The following is a 25,865-nucleotide window of genomic DNA, read 5'->3' as shown; positions in this document are numbered from 1 at the left end:
TCATATCTAAATATAATAAAAGCAATATACAACCATCCGAGAGCCAATATCAAATTCAATGGAGAGAATCTCAAAGCCATTCCACTAAAATCAGGAACAAGACAAGGCTGTCTACTCTCTTCATATCTCTTCAAAATAGTACTTGAAGCTCTAGCAATAGCAATAAGACAACATAAGGAGATCAAGGGAATTCGAATTGGAAAGGAAGAAGTCAAATTTTTGTTATTTGCAGATTATATGATAGTGTACCTTAAGTGACCCCAAAAACTCTACCAGAGAACAACTACAGCTGATAGATACCTTCAGTTATGTGGCAGGATACAAGATTAACTCAAAAAAATCAGTAGCTCTTCTATACACAAAGGATAAAGAAGCAGAGAAGGAAATCAGAGAAACATCTCCTTTCACGATAGCCACATGTAGCATAAGTATCTTGAGGTATCACTAACCAAGGAAGTGAAAGATATATTTGAAAAAAACTTTAAGGCTTCAAAAAAAGAAATTGAAGAGAATACCAAAAAATGGAAGGATCTCTCATGCTCTTGGATTGAAAGGATCAACACAGTGAAAATGGCAATACTACCAAAGGCAATCTATAGATTCAATCCAATCCCCATCTAAATGCCAACAAAATTCTTCACAAACCTTGAGAAAACAATAATCAACTTTATTTTTTTAATTTATTTATTGATTAAAGATTTCTGTGTCTTCCCCACCACCACCTCCCACTTCCCTCCCCATCCCCCAATTAAGTCCCCCCCCAGACCAAAAAGCAATCAGGGTTCCCTGTCCTGTGGGAAGTCCAAGGAACCCCCACCTCCTTCCAGGTCTAGTAAGTTGAGCATCCAAACTGCCTAGGCTCCCACAAAGCCAGTGCGTGCAGTAGGATCAGAAACCCATTGCCATTGTTCTTGAGTTCCAGTAGTCCTCATTGTCTGCTATGTTCAGAGAGTCCGGTTTTATCCCAGGATTTTCCAGACCCAGGCCAGCTGGTCTTGGTGAGTTCCCAATAGAACATCCCCATTGTCTCAGTGTGTGGGTGCACCCCTCGCAGTCCTGAGTTCCTTGCTCGTGCTCTCTCTCCTTCTGCTCCTGATTTGGACCTTGAGATTTCAGTCCTGTGCTCCAATGTGGGTCTCTGTCTCTGTCTCCTTTCATCGCTTGTTGAAGGTTAATATTCAGGAGGATGCCTATATGTTTTTCTTTGGGTTCTCCTTATTTAGCTTCTCTAGGATCACTAATTATAAGCTCAATGTCCTTGGTTTATGGCTAGAAACCAAATATGAGTGAGTACATCCCATGTTCCTCTTTTTGGGTCTGGCTTACCTCACTCAGGATAGTGTTTTGTATTTCCATCCATTTGTATGCAAAATTCATGAAGTCCTTGTTTTTTATTGCTGAGTAGTACTCTAATATGTATAAATTCCATACTTTCTTCATCCATTCTTCCATTGAAGGGCATCTAGGTTGTTTCCAGGTTCTGGCTATCACAAACAATGCTGCTATGAACATTGTAGAGCATATAGAGCGAATAGAGCATATAGAGTGAATAGAGCATGTAGAGCATATAGAGCGAATAACGAAAGTTTAACTTCTACCTTTCCAATTCGAATCCCCTTGATCCCATTATGCTGTCTTATTGCTATTGCTAGAACTTCCAGCACTATATTGAAGAGGTATTGTGAAAGTGGGCAGCCTTGTCGTGTTCCTGAGTTAAGCGGGATGGCTTTGAGTTTCTCTCCGTTTAATTTGATGTTAGCTGACGGCTTGCTGTAAATAGCTTTTATTATATTTAGGCATGACCTTTGTATCCCTAATCTCTCCAAGACTTTTATCATAAAGGGGTGTTGAATTTTGTCAAATGCTTTTTCAGCATCTAATGAAATGATCATATGGTTTTTTTCTTTCAGTTTATTTATATGGTGGATTACATTGATAGATTTGCGTATGTTGAACCATCCCTGCATCTCTGGGATGAAGCCTACTTGATCATAATGGATAATTTTTCTAATGTGTTCTTGGATTCGGTTTGCCAGTATTTTATTGAAAATTTTTGCGTCGATATTCATGAGTGATATAGGCCTGTAATTTTCCTTCTTGGTTGGGTCTTTGTGTGGTTTTGGTATGAGGGTAACTGTAGCTTCATAAAAGGAATTTGGCAATGACTCTTCTGTTTCTATATTGTGAAATACATTAAGGAGTATAGCTATTAGCTCTTCTTGGAAGTTCTGGTAGAATTCTGCATTGAAACCATCTGGTCCTGGGCTTTTTTGGAAGGTAGATTTTTGATAACGGTTTCTAGCTCTTCGCGACTAACAGGTCTATTTAGATCGTTCACCTGGCTTTGGTTTAGCTTTGGTATGTGGCACTTATCTAAAAAAATGTCCATTTCTTTTGCATTTTCTAGTTTTGTGGCATACAGGCTTTTGTAGTAAGATCTAATGATTCTCTGAATTTCCTTTGTGTCTGTGGTTATGTCCCCCTTTTCATTTCTGATCTTATTTATTTGCGTGTTCTCTCTCTGTCATTTAATTAGTTTGGATAGGGGTTTGTCGATCTTGTTGATTTTCTCCAAGAACCAACTTTTTGTTTCATTGATTCTTTGGACTGTTTTCTGCGTTTCTATTTTGTTGATTACCGCCCTCAGTTTGATTATTTCCAGTCTTCTACTCCTCCTGGGCGCGTCTGCTTCTTTTTTTTCTAAAGCTTTCAGGTGTGCTGTTAAGTCTCCGATGTATGCTTTCTCTGTTTTCTTTAAATGGGCACATAGTGCTATGAACTTTACTCTTAGCACTGGTTTCATAGTGTCCCATAGGTATGGGTATGTTGTCCTTTTATTTTCATTAAATTCAAGGAAGACTTTAATTTCTTTCTTGATTTCTTCCTTGACCCAGGTGTGGTTCAGTAGTTGACTGTTCAGTTTCCATGAGTTTGTTGGCTTTCTGGAGGTAGGACTGTTGTTGAATTCTAACTTTAATCCGTGGTGATCTGATAAGACACAGGTGGACACTGATATTTTTTTGTATCTGTGGAGGTTTCCTTTGTTTCCGAGTATGTGGTCAATTTTCGAGAAGGTTCCATGGGCTGCAGAGAAGAAGGTATATTCTTTCCTATTTGGGTGGAATGTTCTATAGATGTCTGTTAAGTCCATTTGCTTCATTACCTCCAGTAGTTCTCTTACTTCTCTATTAGGTTTCTGTCTGATTGACCTGTCCCTTGGAGAGAGAGGTGTATTGAGGTCTCCTACTACTAGTGTGTGTGGTTTGATGTCTGCCTTGAGTTTTAGTAATATTTCTTTTACATACGTGGTTGCTTTTATATTAGGGGCGTAAATATTCAGGATTGAGATGTCATCCTGACAAACTGTTCCTGTTATGAGTATAAAGTGTCCATCTCGATCTCTTCTGATTGATTTTAGTTTGAAATCAGTTTTGTTAGAAATTGTGGATTTACATGAAGTAGAGTTGTCAGCATGGATGATTACAAAATCAAAATGTCAATCAAAAACTGAAAAACATTGAAGATGCTCTGTGTCCTGTAATATCAAATATTCAGCTAAGATTTGTTTGTCTAAAAAATAAACAGGCATATCCATTTTTATTAATAATTGAATTTGTTTTCTTTCATCAATAATAAAATTATACATACAATAAAAAAAAGAAATTAATATGGCCACCCCTGCTTTTTTCTTAGGACCATTTGCTTGAAAGGCCTTTTCCCAACCCTTTACTCTGAGTAGATGCCTATCTTTGTGGTTGAGATGTGTTTCTTGCAAACAGCAGAATGTTGGATCCTGTTTTCGTATCCAATCTCTTAGCCTGTGCCTTTTTATAGGTGAATTGAGACCATTAATATTAAGTGACATTAATGACCGGTGGTTGTTTACGCCGGATATTCTTATTGTTTTTGGAAGTAGAATTTGTGTGTCTCCCTTCTTTGAGTTGTGCTAGTGAAGGGTCGCTAGATGCCTGAGTTATTGTAGACAGTGTTGGCAATGTTGGATTCCTTGGGTTGCGGTTTTCCTTCTATTACTTTCTGTAGGGCTGGATTCGTGGCTACGTATTGTTTAAATTTGTTCTTATCCTGGAATGTCTTGATTTCTCCATTTATAGTGAACGAAAGCTTGGCTGGGTATAGTAGTCTGGGCTTGCATCCATGGTCTCTTAGCTTCTGCAGTACTTCTATCCAGGACCTTCTGGCTTTCATTGTTTCCATAGAGAAATCAGGTGTAAGTCTGATCGGTTTACCTTTATAAGTTACTTGCCCTTTTTCCTTTGCAGCTCTTAGTATTCTTTCTTTAACCTGTATATTTTGTGTTTTGATTATTATATGGCGAGGGGATGTTTTCCTTTGATCCAGTCTGTTTGGTGTTCTGTATGCTTCTTGAATATTCAAAGGAATATCTTTCTTTATGTTAGGAAAGTTTTCTTCCATAATTTTGTTCAAAATATTTTCTGGGCCTTTGAGCTGTGACTCTTCTCCTTCTTCTATTCCTATTATTCTTAGATTTGGTCTTTTTATTGTGTCCCATAATTCCTGAATGTTTTGTGATGAGAATTTGTTGGCTTTAATAATCAACTTTATATGGAGGAACAAAAAATCCAGGATAACCAAAACAATCCTACACAGTAAAGGAACTTCCGGAGGCATTACCGTCCCTGACATTAAACTCTATTACAGAGCCACAATAATGAAAACAGCTTGGTATTGGCATAAAAATAGAGATGTTGACAAGTGGAATAGAATTGAAGACCCGGATATTAATCCAAAAACCTATGAACTCCTGATTCTTGACAAAGGAGCTAAAATTATACAACGGAAGAAAGAAAGCATCTTTAACAAATGACTCTGGCATAACTGGATGTCAACCTGTAGAAGAATGAAAATAGATCCATATCTAACACCATGCACAAGACGCAAGTCCAAATGGATTAAAGACCTCAATATAAATCCTACCACACTGAACCTAATAGAAGAGAAAGAGGGAAATATTCTTCAATGCATGGGCACAGGAGACCACTTCCTACGTATAACCCCAGTAGCACAGACAATAAGAGCAACAATAAATAAATGGGGCCTCCTGAAACTGTGGAGCTTCTGTAAGCAAAGAACACTGTCATTAAGACAAAAAGGCAACCTACTGAATGGGAGAAGATCTTCACCAACCCTGCATCAAACAAAGGTCTGATCTCCAAAATATATAAAGAACTCAAGAAACTAAACATTAAACTTCTGAATAACCCAATTAAGAAATGGAGAATAGAAACAGAGAGATCATAAATTGAAGATTATGCTTGGTTACACAGTAAGTTCAAGGACAGTCTGAAATATGTGAGAACTTGTCTCAAAAAAAACTTAAAATCAAGTTTTCAGGAAAATCAAGTTGTCAAGAAAAATGGAAATTAAAAAGGAAAGGAGGAGAGGAGAGAAGAGGAGAGGGAAGAGATCACTATAATGGAACAGAGATGCAGAGTGAGCCTGGGATGGGGCATATGTGGTTAGTTAGGTTGGATCAGAGACTGAGCCTGAAGGACCATGTCCTTGGGCAGTTACTCACCTGTCACCACCAGCTCCAGACTGTCACTACTTCGTGACCATTCATATCCGCTAAGGTAGTCACAGTAGTAAGGCCCAGCATTACTCTGTGTTATATTCTTCAGACTGAATTCAAGAACCTCCTGGGCTCCCTGTGGGGTACCATCATAAAACACAGTATTGGGTTCAAGACAGGAGAGACGCACAATGGTCACTCCTGGAGGGATCCTGCAGAAGATGGTCACATCACTACCTTTGGAAACCACAGCTCCTGGAACTGCCCAGATGGAAGGCTGGGGTGGTGGCCCTGGAGAGACACAGGAAAAACTGGTAATAATCCGATATCAAGAGAGCCACATTCTCAAGGACTACAGAGTAACTCCCACAACAATTGTAATCAATAAAATGCCCCACAGACAAGCCCACGGGCATTGGTGGGGACAATTCCTCAGTTGATGTCCCTTCTTGCCAGAGGACTCTAGCTTGTTTCCTGTTGAAAGAAAACTAAACAGGGAGAAGTGTCATCATTTTCAGAATTGTGCTCTGGCCTAGTTCCAAAGGACTAATCATCTTTACTGTTCCCAAACAATGCCAGAATAACTCTCATAACTTAACGCTATCAGTGGCTTCTCTACTTGTGTCCTATCAGCCCAGGAATGAAGCCTGTGGGCTGACATTCTTATCACCAAATCGTCCCATTTCTCTGGGATATTCAACAGGAAATCCATTCAAATCAATGACCCATGTCTGACTTAGTCTCTTGTGTCCATGAAAAACCCAAACACTATTCCCACCTCCAAAATTACACAAAGCCTCAGAGCCTCTGAAAATAAATGAATCCCATCTATGCAACACACACACTAGACAGTATTTTATTCAACTCTGTCTCATGGATGACAAGCCTTAACAAGGGCAGACTCTGTAAGAGAACAAGGCAAAGCCAAGGAGGGAAGAGACAGGAGGAAAAGGGAAAACAAATTCAAAATCAAATATCTATATCCTCAGGAGGACACATGTGTGCAGTTGCCCCCTCGTCTGTGCCATTTATTCAATATCCTTCTGAGACACATATCATGCAGGCTTTGCTGGAGCACAGTCGAGAATCCCCACCCCAGAGATGGCTACAGTAGTAAGTACGGATCATTAAGTAAGTGTGCCAGTGAATGCCAGTGAAAAATTCCTTCTCAGGATCTGCAAAAATGCTTCAAGCTCCTCTCATGCTACTCCCAGCCAACTTAGTTCCCCAGGGTTAAAACAGAGAACAGACTCACCATACTGTGCCCAGGTCCTCTGCAACATTAAAAACACTGAAAATAGAGCAAAAGACTGATGAGGGAAATCTGTCCTGTTATAAACTGACCCAGATCCCAGAGTTCCAATCAAAAGACCAGGTCCCAATGGGCAAGCTGAAGTCAAGGGAGACTCCTCAAGCCACCAGACCAGGTCTTCATAGAGGAAGAGTTCTATGAGAGGAGCCCAGGTTATAAAACTGGAACTCTGTATTCACTACCATGATAGCTAAAAATGATGACCCCTGGCACACTTACCAAGTCCAGGAAGAGCAGCTCCAAGGACCATGGCAGTGTCTCATGCCCGATCTCCACAGAAACAGCACGCAGAACTGGTGATAGAGTCTGCACAGTGGAACACAGCTACGGGATAGAACAAACTGTAGCCCGGAATGCTGTCAGAATGAGGACACCCAGTACAAAACAGAAAGTGGATATGCTCTTTCTCAAGACTTGATGCTGACTCAACTCAACACCAAAGCTCAGGGCTAAGCAACAGTTCCTCTATATACTTCCTGTACCTTTTTTTAAATCTTTGGAGCATTTTTATTTTTTGTTGTTTTTTTCAGCTTTTTATTTATTTTATTACTTTAAAAAAATACCAATCCAAATTCCCACTCCCTCCCCACACCATTTCCCCCTCCCATTCCAATCCTAAATGAGAACAAGGCACCCTGCTCTGTGACAAGTCTAAGACCTTCCCTACTACATCTAGATTGAACCAGGCATACATCCAAAGAGAATGGGATCCCAAAAAAGCCAGTACATGCAGAAGAGACAAATCCCAGTGCCACTATCAGTGGCCCTTCAGTCTGCACAAACAGACAACCACATTCAGAGTGACTAGTTTGTCCCATGCTCATTCACTCCCAGTCCAGTTGGAGTTTGTGAACTCCCATTAGCTCAGGCAAACTGTCTCAGTAGGTAAACCCCTCATGGCCATGACCTCATTGCTCATACTCTCACTCCTTCCACTCTTCAACTGGACCTTGGGAGCTCAGACTAGTGCTCTGATGTGTGCCAATGTCTCTGTTTCCATCTGTTGTTGGACGAAAGTTCTATAGTGATATTTAAGATAATCATCAGTCTGACTAGAGCATAAGGCCAGTTCAGGCTGCCTCTTTTCTATTGCTTAGGGTTTTAGCTGGGGTCATCCTTGTAGATTCCTGAGCATTTTACTAGGGTCAGGTTTCGTGCTAACCCCATAATGGCTCCCTCAATCAAGACATCCTTTTCCTTGCTCTCCTATCCGTCCTTCCTGAATCTCGACTATCCCATTCCCTCATGTTCTCCTCAACCCTCCCCTTCTTTCCTTCCTTCTACCTCCCCCCATCCCTAAGCTCCCAATTTTGTCATGCAATCTTGTCGGTTTCCAATTCCAAGGAGCGTTTATATATGATTTTCTTTGGGTTCAACTTATTACTTAGCTTCACTAGGATCATGAATTACGGGCTAAATATCCTTTGTTTATGGCTAGTATCCACTTATGAGTAAGTACATACTATATTCATTTTTGAGATCTGGGTTACCTCACTCAGGATAAGATTTTCTATTTTCATCCATTTGCATGCAAAATTCAAGATGTACTTTTTTTATCACTGAGTAGTACTCTAATGTGTAAATGTGCCACACTTTCTTTATCCATTCTTCAGTTGAGGAGCATCTAGCTTATTTCCAGGTTCTAGCTATTACAAATAATGCTGCTATGAACATATCAAACAAATGCTTTTGTAGTATGATTAAGCAATACCAAGAGTGGTATTGCTGGATCCTGAGGTAGGTTAAGTCCCAATTTTCTGAGAAATCACCATACTGATTTCCAAAGTGGTTGTACAAATTTGCATTCCCACCAGCAATGGATGATTGCTCCCCTTACTCCACATCCTGTTCAGCATAGGCTATCATTGGTGTTTTTGATCTTAGACATTCTAACAGGTGAAAATAGGTATCTCAGAGTTGTTTTGAATTGCATTTCCCTGATAGGTAAAGAAGTTGAACACGTCCTTAAGTATCTCTTGGCCATTTGAAGTTCTTCTGTCGAGAATTCTCTGTTTAGTTCAATACACCATTTTTAATTGGGTTATTTAGAATTTTAATGTCTAATTTCTTGAGTTTTTTATATATGTTGGAGATCAGTTCTTTGTCTGATGAGGGGTTGGTGAAGATCTTTTCCCATTCAGTAGGCTGCGTTTTTGTCTTATTGAATGTGTCCTTTGCTTTACAGAAGCTTCTCGGTTTCATTGGGTCCCATTTATTTACTGTTGTTTTTAGTGTCTGTGTTATCAGGGTTATATTTAGGAAGTAGTCTCCTGTGCCCATGCATTGAAGGCTACTTCCAACTTTCTCTTCTATCAGGTTCAGTGTGGTTGGATTTATATTGAGGTCTTTAATCCATTTGGACTTGAGTTTTGTGCATGGTTATAGATATGGATCTATTTTCATTCTTGTGCATGTTGACATCCAGTTATGCCAGCACCATTTGTTGAAGATGCTTTCTTCTTTTTCCATTGTATAATTTTAGCTTTTTGTCAAAAATCAGTTTATAGGTATATGGATTAATATCCAGGTCTTCAATTCTATTCCATTGGTCAATATCTTGTTTTTATGCCAATACCAAGCGGTTTTCATGTAGCTCTGTAATAGAGTTTGAAGTCAGGGATGGTAATGCCTCTTGAAGTTACTTTATTGTATAGGATTTTTTTTGGCTATCCTGGGATTTTTGTTTTTCCATATAAAGTTGATTATTGTTCTTTCAAGGTCTGTGAAGAATTTTGTTGGGGATTGCATTGAATCTATAGATTGCTTTTGGTAGAATTGCCATTTTTACCATGTTGATCCTACCTATTCAAGAGAATGGGAGATCTTTCCATATTCTGGTGTCTTCTTCAATTTCTTTCTTCAAAAACTTAAAGTTCTTTTCAAATAGGTCTTTTACTTACATGGTCAGTGTTACCCCAAAATATTTTGTTATTTGTGGTGATTGTGAAAGACGATGTTTCTCTGATTTCCCTCTCAGCCCTTTTATCTTTTGTGTATAGGAGGGTGACTAATTTTTTTGAGTTGATCTTTTATTCTGCCACATCACTGAAAGTATTTATCACTGTAGGAGTTCTCTGGTAGAATTTTTGGGGTCGCTTATATACACTATCATATCATTGCAAATAATGAAATTTTGACTTCTTTCCTATTTGAATCCCCTTGATCTCCTTATGCTGTCTTATTGCTATTGCTAGACTTCAAGAACTATGTTGAAGAGATATGAAGAGAGTGGACAGCCTTGTCTTGTTCTTGATTTTAGTGGAATCTCTTTGAGTTTCTCTCCATTTGATTTGATGTTAGCTGTTGGCTTGCTGCATATTGCTCTTATTATATTTAGATATGATCTTTGTATCCCTAATCTCTCCAAGACCTTTTTTGTGAAGGGGTGTTGGATTTCGACAAATGCCTTTTCAGTATGTAATGAAATGATCATATGGTTTTTTCGTTCAGTTTATTTATATGTTGGATTACATTGATAGATTTTCATATGTTGTACCAGCTCTACATCTCTGGGATGAAGCCTACGTGATCATGATGGATCATTTTTTTGATGTCTTCTTGGATTTTATTTGCCAGTATTTTATTGAGGATTTTTGCATACATGTTCATGAGTGGGATTGATTTGTATTTCTCTTTCTTGGTTGAGTCTCATGTAGTTTTGGTATCAGGGTAACTATAGCCTCATAAACAAAGTTTGGCAATGACCCTTCTGTTTCTATTATGTGGAACACTTTGATGAGTATAGGTATTAGCGCTTCTTAAAAGTTCTGGTAGAATTCTGCAATAAAACCATGCGGCCCTGGCTTATTTTTGTTGGGAGGCTTTTGATGACAACTATATTATGTTGATTTCAGCCCTCAATTTGATTATTTCCTGTCTTCTACTCCTCCTGGGTTAGTCTGCTTCTTTTTTTCTAGAGCTTTCAGATGTGCTGTTAAGTTGCTAATGTGAGCTTTCTCTGTTTTCTTTGTGTGGGCACTTAGTGCTATTAACTTTTCTCACATTAGCAACTTTAAGCAAAATAGAAACACAGAAAACAATAAAAAGAGTCAATGAAACAAAGAGCTGGTTCTTTGAGAAAATCAACAAGATTGACAAACCCTTTTCCAAACTAACCAAAAAGCAGAGAGAGACATAACAACAGACACTGAGGAAATTCAGAGAATCATTAGGTCTTACTACGAAAGCCTGTACTCTTGTTGATTTTTTTAATTTAAGTTTATTTTCTTTTATTAGCTACACATTTTCCTCTAAACCCCTCCTTGCCTCTCTCCTCCCCTTCAACCCTCTCCCAAGGTCCCCATGCTCCAAATTTACTCAGGAGATCTTGTCTGTTTCTACTTCCCATGTACATTATATGCATGTAGATTATATCCTCTTAGGGTCTTCATTGTTGTCTAGGTTCTCTGGGATTGTAATTTGTAGGCTGGTTTCCATTTTTATGTTTAAAAACACTTATGAGTGTGTAAATGTGATAATTGTCTTTCTGGGTCTGGGTTACCTCACTCAATATGATGTTTTCTAGCTCCATCCATTTGCCTTCAAATTTCAATATGTCATTATCTTTTCTGCTGTGTAGTACTCCATTGTGTAAATGTATCACATTTTCTTTATCCATTCTTTGGTCAATGGGCATTTAAATTGTTTCCAAGTTCTGGCTGTAACAAACAATGCTGCTATGAGCATAGTTGAGCCCATGTCCTTATGACATGATTGAACATCATTTGTGGGAGGTTCTTCTGTCTATGTGTTGCTTTGGAGCCTGTCCTGGAACTAGCACTTATAGACTAGGCTGGCCTTGAACTCGCAGAGATCCACCTGCCTCTGCCTCCTGAGTGCTGGGATTAAAAAAGGGTAAAGTCTTTAAAGACAGAGTACAGACAGTCAGAGATTAAAAGGAGTAAAGAAAAATAAACCACAAAAGATGGAAAATTCATAGAGAGTCTGGATTATGTATATTATTGTGCTTTCTTTTAATTTTTTGTCTGTGTAGGAGCTAAATACAGACAGACATTTTATTGTGTGGGCTGCTAAGCTAAACCAGCATGTATATTATAAAGGTATCACAACTTCCAAATTTGGGTCTAAGGATATGATGCTGTAGAAAAGCAGTTCTTCTCTTGTTTCCACAGAGGATGAGAACCTGTGGATTGCTTCCATACTGGTGTGGTTTGATAGTGCATGACCCCCTAAAAGGTCACCATGAACACCCTCAAAAAATTATTTTGCCCAACTGCTGACTGAGATGAACCTAACACACAGGATAAACCATGAGAGACCTGATTAACAGTGCCCACAAACAGCAGGAAGCAGTTTGGAGAAATTATGCAAATATTCCCAAATATTAATTTTAAATGTTTCTTTATATATAAAGGGGGTATGATATAGATATGAATAATTTGCTTTGGTATAGATCTTGGTTTACTGATATAAATTTAAGGTAAATTTTATTATATGGTCTATGTATATTTCTGCCCTTGATTAAGGTGTTGTGATTGTGTAGTTCATTTTTAAAATGTACTGTATAATTAAGAAATATATGTTAATAGATAATCATCTATAATAGTCAAGCTTCTAATCATATTAGTTAGATTTACTAGATGTATAGAGATATATTTCAGTTAGACAGGTATTCTTCAAATCTTTCAGAGACCTTCAGAATATGGCATTTAAATATTTTAAAAACTTAGGACTTTTCATGACAATGAGACACATCTGCTCCTGGCTGCACCAAGCTACTTCAAGAGGAAGATGGGCATGGAAGAGGCTCCATATGGAGTTTGCTATCCATTTGGGAAAGAAACTGCTCTTTCCTGGACTGCTTAAATGGACATGCAGTACCCACAGAAAAACGACTGCTGAACTTGCTTAAAGGTGAGCTGGTCCTTCAGGGTTCCTGCTTCATGAAAAAGACTACCACACATTCTGCAGGACACAGAAGAAAATGACTGACAAACTGCCAATATAGGCAGAACTGTCTTTGAAAATTTCCTGCTTCAAGGAAAAGTCTGCTGGATACTATGGATCAGTCGGCTGAAAATGGATGCCCCAATGGTACAGAAAAATTTTGGGTGACTGTCCAGGCAGTGAGATGTCTATGTCAATTCTAGAGTTTTGAAAGTTGTTTAAAATGTATTTCCTGTTTATTTAGGTAATATCATAACCTTCTGGAGTCTTTGTTGGAGTTGAAGAATTTATAGTTATAGCTATAGTTTTCCTAGTTATGATAAAAGATAAAATAAATATAAATATTGTAACTGTAATTTATTTTTCTATATTTTTATTTTGCTTTTATTTTTAATTTCTTTCAAAATTTCTACCTCCTCTCCTCCTCCCATTTCCCTCCCACTTCCCCCACTCACCCTCCCTCTCCCCCTCCAGTCCTAAGAGAAGGCAGGGTACCCTGCCCTGTCAGAAGTCCAAGGCCGTCCCCCCTTCATCCAGGCCTAGGAAGGTGTGCATCCAAACAGACTAGGCTGCCAAAAAGCCAGTACATGCAGGAGAATCAAATCGCAGTGCCATTATCTTTGGCTTCCCAGTCATCCCCCATTGTCAGCTGCATCCTGAGAGTCCAGTAAATCACATGATCATTCAGTCCCAGTCAGGCTGGCTTTGGTGAGTTCCTATTAGATCAGTCACACCATCTCAGTGGGTGAACAAACCCCTTGCAACCCTGACATCTTTGCTCATCTTCTCCCTCCTTCTGCTCTTTATATGGACCTTAGAATCTCAGTCCAGTGCTCCAATGTGGGTCTCTGTATCTATCTCCATCCATCACTGAATGAAAGTTCTATGGTGATATTCAAGATATTCATCACTGTGGCTATGGGACAGGCCAGTTCAGGCACCCTCTCCTCTACTACACAAGAACATCCTCTTGGACATCTGGGAACCCCTCTAGAGCCAAGTCTCTTGCCAACCCTAAAATGGCTCCCTTAGTTAAGATATCTTCTTCCCTGCTCCCATATCTACCCTTCCTCCATCTCAACCATCCTAGTCCCCCAAGTTCTCCCCAATCCTCCCCTTTTCCCTTCTCTCTCCCCATCTCCCCATACTCCCACCCAACCCCCACCCACCTGCTCCCAACTTTTGCCTGGTTATCTTGTCTACTTCCAATATCCAGGCAGATAAATATATGTTTTTCTTTGGGTTCACCTTATTACTTAGCTTTTCTGGGATCGCAAACTGTAGGCTCAATGTCCTTTATTTATGGCTAGAATCCACTATGAGTGAGTATATACCATATTCATCTTTTGGGGTCTGGGTTACCTCACTCAGGATAGTGTTTTCTATTTAAATCCATTTGCATGCAAAATTTATGATGTCACTGTTTTTTACTGCTGAGTAGTACTCTAATGTGTATATGTGCTGCAATTTCTTTATCCATTCTTCCATTGAGGGGCACCTAGATTGTTTCCAGGTTCTTGCTATTACAAATAATGCTGCTATGAACATAGTTGAACAAGTGCTTTTGTAATATGATTGGGCATCTCATGGGCATATTGCATGAGTGAAATTGCTGGATCCTGAGGTAGATTGACTCCTAGTTTACTGAAAAACTGCCAATGACAACCCATCCTGGAGAAGATGTGAGGTAAGTGAAAGACTCATCCATTGCTGGTGGGAATGCAAACTTGTGCAACCACTTTTGAAATCAGTGTGGCAGTTTCTCAGAAAATTTGGAGTCAACCTACCTCAAGATCTAGCAATACCACCCTTGGGATTGAGATGCTCAATCATACTACAAAAACATTTGTTCAACTATGTTCATAGCAGCATTATTTGTAAATAGCCACAACCTGGAAACAACCTAGATGCCCCTCAATGAGAGAATGGACATCTTGAATTTTGCATGCAAATGGATGAAAATAAAAAACACTATCCTGAGTGAGATAACCCAAACCCAAAAAAAATGAATATGGTATGTACTCACTCATAAATGGATACTGGCCATAAACAAAGGATATTGAGCCTATAGTTTCTGATCCTAGAAAAGCTAAGTAATAAGGTGAATCAAAAGAAAAAATATATCTAGACTCACCTTGAAACTGGAAATAGACAAGATCACATAAAAAAATTGGGAGAATGTGGTGGGGGTAGAAAGAATGGGAGAAGGGGAGGGTTGAGGAGAACATGAGGGAATGTGATACTTAAAATGGAGGAAGGAAAGATATGAGAGCAAGGAAAGAGATATCATGATTGAGGAAGAAGATATTATGGGGTTAGCAAGAAGTCTAGCTCTAAGAAAATACTCAGGAATCCACAAGGATGACCCCAGATAAGACCCTAAGCAATAGAGGATAGGGTGCCTGAACTGGCCTTGCCCTGTAGTCAGACTGATGATTATCTTAAATATTACTATTGAACCTTCATCCAACAACAGATGGGAACAGAGAAAGAGTCCCACATCATAGCACTGGACTGAGCTCCCAAGGTCCAGTTGAAGAGTAGAAGGAATGAGAATATGAGCAAAGAGGTCAAGACTATGAAGGGTTCATCCACTGAAACAGTTTACCTGAGCTAATAGGAGCTCACCAACTCCAGCTGGACTGGGAAGGAATAAGTATAAGACAAAACTAGTCGCTCTGAATATGGCTGACAGTTGTGTGCCTGGGGTAGACTGAGGGGCCACTGGCAGTACCGGGCTCTATCTCTAATACATTTACTGGCTTCTTGGGAATCTATTCTCTTTTAATGTATACCTTGCTCAGCATAGATGTAGTAAGGGGGGCCTTGGACTGTCCACTAAGCAATGTGCCTTACCCTCTCTTAGGATTAGAGGGGGTTGGGGTGGGAAGGAGTGGGAATTTTTATTGGTTTTTAAAAAAAATAATAATAATAAAGAACTCAAGAAATAAGATACCAAAAATCTAAATAACCTAATTAACAAATGAAATACAGAACTAAACAGAGAATTCTCAACAGAAGAATTTCAAATGGGCAAAAGATACTTAAGGACGTGTTCAACTTCCTTAGCTATCAGGGAAATGCAAATCAAAACAACTCTGAGATACCTATTTTCACCTGACAGAATGTCTAAGATCAAAAACACCAATGATAGCCTACGCTGGAGAGGATGTGGAGTGAGGGGAACACTCATCCATTGCTGGTGGGAATGCAAACTTGTACAACCACTTTGGAAATCAGTGTGGTAATTTCTCAGAAAATTGGGAGTCAACCTACCTCAAGATCCAGTAATACCACTCTTTGGTACATACCCAAGAGATGCCCAATCATACTACAAAACCATTTGTTCAACTATGTTCATAGCAACGTTATTTGTAAATAGCCATAACCTGGAAACAACCTAAATGACCCTCAACTGAAGAATGGATAAAGAAAGTATGGAACATTTACACATTAGAGTACTAGCCAGATGTAAAAGAACAATGACATCTTGAATTTTGTATGCAAATTAATGGAATTAGAAAATACTGTCCTGAGTGACCCAAAAGATAAATATGGTATGTACTAACTCATAAGTGGACACTACCTATAAACAAGAAATACTGAGCCTATAGTTCTTGATCCTAGAGAAGCAAAGTAATAAGGTGAACCCTAAGAAACACATATATAGATCCACCTGGAAAGTCAAAACAGACAAGATCACCTGACAAGATTGGGAGTATTGGGGTCAGAAAAGAATAGAGGGTGAAAGGGGAAGAGAACAGGAGAAGGGGAGGGGTGAAGAGAACTTGAGGGAACAGAAAGGAAAGAAATGAGAGCGATGAGAGTAAGGAAAGCGATATCTTGATTGAGGGAGCTATTATCTGGTTAGCAAGAAACTTGGCTCTAGAGAAATTCCCAGAAATCTACAGGATGACCCCGCCTAAGACCCTAAGCTATAGAGGAGAGGGTGCCTGGACTGGCCTTGCCCTGTAGTCAGACTGATGATTATCTTAAATATCACTATTGAACCTTCATCCAACAACTGACAGGAACAGAGGCAGAGACCCAAAACAGAGCACTGGACTGAGCTGCCCAAGTCCAGTTAAAAGTGGGAGGAAAGAGAATATGAGCAAAGAGGTCAAGACCATGATGGGTTCACCCACTGATACGGTCTACCTGAGCTAATGGGAGCTCACAAACTCTAGCCAGACTGAGAAGTAACAAGCATAGGACCAAACTAGTCCTTCTGATTGTGGTTGATAGTTGCATGGCTGGGGAAGACTGAGGGGGCAATGGCAGTGATACCAGGACTTATCCCTACTGCATGTACTGGCTTTTAGGGAACCTGTTGTTTTTGAGTGGATACCTTGCTCAGCCTAGATATAGTAGGTAGGGCCTTGAACCTTCCCCAGAGCAATGCGCCTTACCCTCTCCAAGCATTGGATGGGGGTGGGGTAGGAGGTTATGTGGAGGGAATGGGAGGACAGAGGGAGTGGGAACTTGGATTGATATGTATGATAAAAAAAGATAGTTTTATTTTGGCATTTATGGCATGGATATGCCCATGTCAACAATGCAATTCACTCACATTCCAAAGTAGCATACCCACTGGATAACGGAGAATGAAGAGGATGATAATTATATGCAGAGAAATGAGAAATGAGGGATGAGCACACAAAGATGTCCCACAGGAGACCAAAGCAAGATATGGGAATCTGCTGCTTGGAAGATCTCTCTTACAAACACCACACAAAGAATTATGAAATTCCAGTCATATCACAGGTATTGTACCACATCTCCAGACACTGAATATTTAGCAGAGAAATTACAACTCCTTTTAGACTCTTTATTGTCAGCATTTTGATGTGATAAGGGATTCCCCTCTGTATACTGTGAATATAATTGGTTAATAAAGGAACTGCTCTGTGCCTATAGCAGAGCTATAGGGGAACAGAGGTAGGTGGGGAAAACTAAACAGAATGCTGGGAGAAAGAAGGGTTGAGTCTGAAAGATGCCATGTAGACCAACTGGAGATTGATGCCAGAACTTTAGCTGGTAAGCCACAGCCACATGGCCATACACTGATTAATAGAAATGGGTTCAATTAATATATAAGAGTTAGACAATAAGAAGCTAGAGCTAATGGGCCATGCAGTGATTTAATTAATACAGTTTCTGTGTGATTATTTTGGTACTAAGCGGCTGGGAACCAAAAAGCAGCTCCCTCCTCCCAACATTGCTGAGGTGTAGGAAGGGGTAGCTGGGCTCTCAGGTTAGGACTCTCTGAAGGCATCATGGGCTCTCTCTGCTGTTGCAAGCATCCAGCAGTAGAACCCCGAGACCTAACAGGATGACAATAGCCAGGATGAGCCGAATATGATTCTCTAATCTGCAATCTGATGTAGAATCTTCTGTGGAGAAAACAGAATTTAAAGTGTTATTTCAACAATATCAATTTATTTGTGGTTGTTTTTTCTCTAATAACCACTACATTTGGTCTTAGAATGAAATACATCCCTGCATAAATTATAGAAAGACCACTTCTGCCAACTACACAGAACTGTATGGAAGCTAAGTGTTTTGGTTGGACGAAGCAGGGGCAAATTAGATTACAAAATTTAGCCACTGCACTTTCTACAATGTCAGACTCAAAAAATTATCATATCTCTTCATGACAAGGAACAAAAGGAATTAGATGTTGAAGCTATACCAAAATCATCACAGACTATCTAGATTTGAATCAGTGCTATGATAATGTCAATCTGGCATTTCTAGTTCTAGTATATTCACTAGAACTAGAACCTGTGTTGCAACTTAAGCCATTAACTACTTAGGATCCAGTTTGTATTTGCAAAATGAAAGTTCATACTTGTGCTGATGTGTCTCTTAGCTTCAATTTCACAATGTAAATAGCAATAATCTAGTTGGTTTGATCAATACTAGATGTCTCTCTGTACTTCATGCTTGGACAATGTAGTCTGATTACTCTGGCTTCCTAAACTTTCCTATCTCCATCCTGTCTCTACACACCCTTATTTCCTCCATTTGTCCCTTTTCTATTGTGTTTGACCTTCTTTAGTTTTGATCCAATGTGTTTAACCAGAGCCATCTGTATGATCATGAGTGCACAACTCTCCATGGATGTCTAGTAGGCTTCCGGATGGTTACACAGCCATGCCAGTGATGCCTCAATTTCCAGAAGCTATCAGTGTGATGAGTTCATCAGGAGTGTGTCAACAACTCTTTAGTCTTTCTCTTTAGCTGATGAGCTCAATATGAGGCAGCCTCAGTGGCAAGTGCAGTTTCAAGGAGTTCGTAATGGATTGGGTATCTCATGTCCACAAGGGGCAGTATATACCCCCTTCTTACCATCTTTCAGCTTACTTTCTTTTCCTGACAGCCTTATCACACATGACAAGAACATAAGAGCATGGGTTAAATACAAGTCAAATTTCAGGATATGCTTAAATAAAAGCAGCACTTTGCACAATGAATATACACTAATAAATGTTTTATGTGCAGACTATGGACAACTACATGAAACAGAGAGCAAGACAGGTGGTATTTCAGAGGGAAGAGCACATCAGCTCACTGTCCAGAGTCAGAGATCAACAGTGAAAGCATATACAAGTAACATTATACAGAGTTAGTGCTTAAGTTTAGGCATATATATAAACAAAATAAAAATTGGTGAAGATATGGGCCATGAATTTGAAAAAGGGCAGATGTCGGAGGGTTTGGAGGGAAGAAAGGTAAGAAAGAATGTTGCAATTGTGTTATAATCCAGAAAAAGAATAAGTTTTGCCTGAACTTGTTGTGTGATAAATGGACATGAGAGGCAAGAAGAAAGTGGAGAGATAACTAGTGACCATGACAGTTGGAGAAAGGTGATGTTGGCAGGATGGGGGGAAAGGGAAGTGGTCTGAGGGGTGTTTTAAGAAAAGAAAATATGGGATGTGGTGAAGAACCATGTGGAAGCAATGCAAAAGAGAACCAATAAATAATGTATGTAAGAGGACACATGAAATCTCCTGCAATCAGAACCTGAGGTCAAGAGGATGATTGGATATTGGCCAACTAGGAGCTCTGTTGAGATGATACCAGACGTCTAAGCTGAATGATGTCAAATACTCCATTAGTTACACAACCCAGGCTCATGAAGGTGCTTTTGACTATACAAGTAAAATTAATGGCCCTCAGAAAATAATTTATTTGGGCAGATGTCTAATTATGTATATTGCTGTTTCTTTTTGATGCTGTAATAAAGTGCTTGATTTATCTTAGACTTGTAGGTCACACTCTGTCATTGAGGGAGACTGCTCAGAAACACAAGCAGGAACCTGAAGCTGAAACCATGTATGGATACTGTTTGCTGCCTCCCTAACACTGGGGTCTTCCTCAGCTAGTGTTAACAGAGGTATTGGCAGTCATATAGGAGACTGCTAAACTCATTCAATGACACAAACAAAAAAATGAATGACAGCCAGGAACAGTAATGCCTACACCTTTAATCCTAGCACTTAGGAAGCAGAGGCACATGCATCTCTGTAACTTTTAGGCCAGTCTAGTCTACTTACAAAGTTCAAGAAGAGCCAATACAACACAGTGAGGTCATGTCTCTAAAAAAAATGTTGGATAACAGAGAAAGACAGAAGATCAAGCCTCAGAGAAAAAGAAATTAACAGGCTTACACATTCTGGATAAGAGAAGTCTAATGCTGGAAGTCCCTTAAATGGACACTGACTTGAGTATTTTATAGAGCCCCTGCTTCCTCTCTTTGCCCTTCTATCCTGTTTGCCTACCCACATATGCATTCCCACCTTCTCTTTAGAGAATAAGAAGCAACCATGTCAGGGAGCCTCCCCTCATTTCCTTTTCTACCATTGTCCCTCTAACATACATGGACATTCTGTCACCTCCTAATAAATGGACTGAGGTGTTTGTTCCCAACTTCCCAAACCCAAAATAATCATGCAGAAACTATAGCATTTAAATCAGTGCTTGGCCTATTAACTCTAGCTTCTTATCAGCTAGCACTTACATCTTAGTTTAACCCATTTCTTTTAATCTGTATTTCACCACGTGGCTGTGGTTTACTGGCAAGGTTCCATCTGGCGTCTGTCTCTGGTGGGGCTACGTGGCTTCTTCTTACTCTGCCTTCTTTGTCCCAGCATTCACTTTAGTTCTCCCCGCTCTGCTCTACACTATCACAGGCCAAGGCAGATTCTTTATTCATTAACCAATAAAAGCAACACATATACAGAAGGACTTCCCACACCACTTAGGGCATTAGGCTGGGCTCTCACACATCAGCTAATTGTTTTTTTAAAAAAACTACCACACAAATATACCTACAAGCCAATCTAATCTAGACCATTCCTTACTCGGGTATTTCCTCTCAGATGACTCAAGACTATGTCAATTTGCACCAGCTAACTAGTGCAAACAGCAGCCACTCCTCCCCCTGATGACTGTTTACACACAATCTCACCACACACTTTCCCTTTCTTGGCTCTCTGGGACATTCATATTCAGTGTTCTGTTGCTGTATTTAGCTGCCTGACTTAGTGCAAGTAAAGTTATGTACTTGAGTAAAGGAAGCATGCTATCAGTTTTAGTTTGGCTTAAATATTTTATCCTTGGAAATTCCATATGTATATTTTTTTCAATCTGTTTTTGTTCTTTTCATATTTCATTTCTCATTCTCATCCCATGCCCAGCTGCACCAAACACCTTCTTTATCCAACAAATCCAATTCCATCTTTCATGTGTTATTTCTTTTTTCTGCCTCCTTGTGTCCACACTTTCATACTTTACCCATAGTTCTTTGGAAATATCTCTGTGCCCCTAGTCTCCATACTTACAAGATGTCAACTCCACTGAAACTCTGAAACATCCAAATAACTGGATGAGCTAAGGATACAGAACTGAATCTTATCTGTCATGGAGGCTGGATCTACCCTCTTCCTACATAACCTTACAAAGTCCTGATTCAAATTCCCTTTGTTCTCTTCCACAAATGTCTTTATACCTTCTTCTCTAGGGTGATGGCTATTCATGTGCAGCACTGTGCTCACAAAGTATGATATAAGACAAAGATTAAAGTCTTCCTGCATAAAGAAACTAGCATAAAACCTTTCAAATTCTCTATCACTATTAACTAGAAAGGGGTATATGTGTTTCTCTGTGTGCAAGTGTGTACACTACATTAGGGTACATGGCCAATAACTGTGAGGAATACAGTGTGGGAGGGAGAACTGTGGTTGGAATGTAAAATGATTTTTTAAATTAATTTTAAAAAGGAAAAGCAAAACTAACACACAAAAATTGTTTCCTACATTCTCCACTGGACTGATGACTGTTCAAAGGTGGCACCATGATATCCAAATGGTGGTGGGACAGTAAGTGTAGTACTCGTTCATTGTAGTAGGAGAATGCTTGTTTCTTCCCAGCTGCCCAGACCATGAAATAATCACACAGAAACTATATTATTTGCAATATAGTTTGGCCAATAGTTTAAGCGAATTTCTGGCTTACTCTTATATCTTAAATTAACCCATTTCTATTAATCTGTGTATCGCCACGAAGTCGGTGCCAACTGACAAAGTTTCAGTGTGCTCCAGCACAGAAGTTTGTCCCTGACAGAGGCTACATGGCTTTTTGTGACTCCACCATCTTTTCTCCCAGCATTCAGTTTAGTTCCCTCCTCCCCACACCTAGCTCTACTCTACTCTGCACTATCACAGGCCAAGGCAGCTTCTTTATTCATTAACCAATAAAAATGACACATATACAGAAGGACTTCCCATACCAGTTCCTCATCAAGGAAACTTCCTTATGTAAAAGATAAGACTATTAAAAAGTTACATTACATATAATATTACAAATACAACAAACCAAGATGCAGAGTTGTGGAGCTCAGTCACAGTGGCTACATCTACAAAACAACTAGTGAATTGTGAAAGAGGGGGAAGAAAGATTATAGGAGCCAATGGATCAGGGAGTTTGTTGTGAGATTGTGTCTCCTACTAATATCAAAAGCAATACCCATAAAGTTTCCCCAGCATGGCAACCTAAACATGAGCTGGACAAGGACAACAAGGTAGACATGCCATAGTGGATGGGAGAAAGCCCATGAGGCCTCAGTCTACATAAATGACTATAAAGAACCTGGAATTTTGAGAGTGGAGAAACGGACTCCCCAGGGAAGAGAACACGAATTGGTTATTCAATATCAAATGCTCATCTCTATAAACATACATATAATAACATTACACAGACTAAGCGGACTATGCAAAAATATATTCATGTATATGCATATACACTGATGTATATATAATTAGTGTAAAAATAAGCCATGGATTTGAAAGAGAACAAGGAAGGGTCCATGGGAAAGTTTAGGGAGAAGGAAGGGAGGGGAGAAAATGAAGTATTATAATCAAAAAAAATTATCAAAAAATTATCAAAAAAAATAATCAAAAAAAATTCATGATCTCTTGAGATCTAAAAAAAACTACCATCAGGCCAGGCGGTGGTGGCGCACGCTTTTAATCCCAACACTCGGGAGGCAGAGGCAGGTGAATCTCTGTGAGTTTGAGGCCAGCCTGGTCTAGAAGAGCTAGTTCCAGGACAGGAACCAAAAGCTACGGAGAAACCCTGTCTCAAAAATCAAAAAAAAAAAAAGAAAGAAAGAAAAAACTACCATCAATCTCATGGAGAAACTAGCAGATACTCTTTCAATTTTTCTGTCACCATCAGCTAGTGATGTACTTGTCACACATATAACTCAGAAAGGAACATTCTGAAAGATGATTCTCATTATGAACAGATGAGGACATCTATTTCCAAGACGAATATGTCCCCAAACAATATAATCAACACATAATGCTCAGAGCCCATAACACAAATAGAGCAATTTCAGTCAGAAGAGCAGTGCAGTGTGCAGCATGTGGCACACAGGGGACATAAAGTGGAATTGATACATTCCACAAGGAATCCCTTGAGACCTCCTGTCTAAGAACAGAGATAAGAAACAAAAACCAGACATACTTACGTGGAATTGAAAACTCAACTGGATCACTAGGCAGTGACCACAAGTAGGAAGTTTTTTTGTGAGAGCCAAAGCATCTGTAAGTCCTCTTGTTCCCAGGGCTCACAGGGGAGATGAGGAATGTGCTGTGGTCCTGACGTGAGCAGCTCTGGGGATAGGAAACATTTCCACCTCTGCAGAGGATGAAGATGTCAAAGGAAGAATGCGTGTGACAGAGGAGAGTCACATTTCTTTCTGAGATTTCCTGAGGTCCTGAATCAGCAATAAGGAATGGCTTCTCATTGTAAACACCTGGAAATGGAAAAATGATATTAGCTGGTCTTTGTGACATGGTCGTTTAATCCTAGCACTTAGGAGGCAGAAGCAGGTAGATCTTTCTGAGTTTAAAAACAACTTGCTTGTCTCCAGCTAAGGCTCCTAGTAATAGTGGAAAGGGTGCCTGAATGGGCCATCTACTGTAATCAGATTGGTGACTACCCTAATTGTCATCAGAGAGCCTTCACTCAGTAACAGATGGAGGCACAAGCAGAGATCCACAGCCAAGCTCTGAACTGAGCCCTGGGAGTCTTCCTGAAGAAAGGGAGGAGTGATTGTGTGAGCCATGGGGTCAGGGTCCTGATGGGGGAACCTATAGAGACAGTTGAACTGAGCTCATGGGAGCTCATGGACTCTGGAGCCTGAGTAGGACTGACCTAGGCCCTCTGCATGTGTGTACTTTGATCTATTGCAAGACTCTTAGCAGTGAGATCAGGACCTGTTCCTAGCACTTAGCTGGCTTTTGGAACCTGTTCCATGCTGGATTACCTAGTCCAGCCTTAATGCAGAGGGAGGAGCTTTGTCCTACCTCAACTTGATGTGCCATGCATACTTTGTTCAAGAACATGGGAGGCCTGTCCCTTTCTGAATAGAGATGGGGAAGTGGATGGAGGGGTGCATAAAGGGGAGCCTGTGGAAGGAAAAGGATGAGAGGAAGGAGGGAAAACTGTGGTTGGTATTTAAAAGAAACAAAAAAATGTTAAATAATAAAAAAATTAAAAAAAGAATGAGGGACCAGGCTCAATAAATAAATAAATAAAGACAATCTGCTCAATATTGAGGTTTCAAGAAGAGCCAGAATTACACGATGAGACCCTATGTCAAAAAATTTACAAAAAGACTCTTGTCCTAGTTATGGCTTATATTGCTGCTATGAAACAACATGACCAAAAGTTAGTTGGGGAGGGAAAGTTTTATTTGGCCTACACTCCAGCATTGCTGTTCTTCATTGAAAGAAGTGATGAGAGGAACTGAAACAGGGCAGGAGGCTAGGGACAGGAGTTGATACAGAGGTCATGAAGGGGTGTTTCTTACTGACTTGTTTCCATGTCTTGCTCAGCCTGCTTTCTTACAAAAGTCAGGGCTACCAGCCCAGTGATGGCACAACCCATCATGGGCTGGGCCCTCCCCTGTTGATCACTACTTGAGAAAATGCCTTAGAACTTGTTCTTATGGAGGCGTTACCTCAGTGAGTCTCCTTCCTCTCTGATGACTTAGCTTCTGTAAAGTTGATACAAAACTAGCCAGTACAATGCTGTTGTTTTAAACATGATGAAATATAAGCCTACAATTCAGAGTCTGACCAGAGGGAAGAAAAGATGAAGACAAAAGGGAACTCATCCAATGTTAATCAACAAGGATCACAAAATGTGTTTGTATTATTTTCCATAAACCAGGACCATAGAGAGGCTCTATGTATGTACAAAAGGCTGCTATCAGTTCCCATGAACTCCATCCTTTAGGGGCTATAGTTACCATTCTGAAGGAAGCCTAGAACATGGTCAGCACAGAGGGAGGGTCACAAACCAAAACAGAGGGTCTAGGGTCGAATCTTGATTGGTTGAGTTCTTGCCTAATATATACACTGTGCCCGGTGTTCTGTGACCATCACCACATGAATGGTGTCATTGTCAATGTCTCTAATGACAGTACTAAGAGAGTAGCAGCAAAGGGACCAGAAGATCAAAATGATGTTTGGACTCACAGCAAGTTTAAGGCCAGTCTGAGATATGTAAGAATCTGTTTCA

At 39.8% G+C, this 25,865-nt stretch overlaps 1 protein-coding gene across 3 annotated transcripts in view; it reads right to left on the bottom strand.

Annotated features, from left to right (window-relative positions):
* The window catches only part of LOC142831853 (leukocyte immunoglobulin-like receptor subfamily A member 3), a 78,904-nt gene that overhangs the window by 15,558 nt on the left and 37,481 nt on the right, over positions 1–25,865 (bottom strand). For 2 of the 3 annotated variants that reach the window (XM_075942272.1, XM_075942279.1), the window contains exon 7: positions 23,806–24,093. In XM_075942272.1, coding sequence (XP_075798387.1) covers positions 23,806–24,093 — 288 coding nt within the window. Of the gene's footprint in view, positions 1–17,577; positions 18,164–23,805; positions 24,094–25,865 lie in introns of those variants that run through there. The other variant, XM_075942285.1, reaches the window with a different exon arrangement.

Source organism: Microtus pennsylvanicus, chromosome 1, assembly GCF_037038515.1.
Source record: "Microtus pennsylvanicus isolate mMicPen1 chromosome 1, mMicPen1.hap1, whole genome shotgun sequence".
Taxonomy (NCBI): Eukaryota; Metazoa; Chordata; class Mammalia; order Rodentia; family Cricetidae; genus Microtus; species Microtus pennsylvanicus.
The sequence above is the reverse complement of the archived record's forward strand: the minus strand, read 5'-3'. Positions and strand labels throughout refer to the sequence as shown.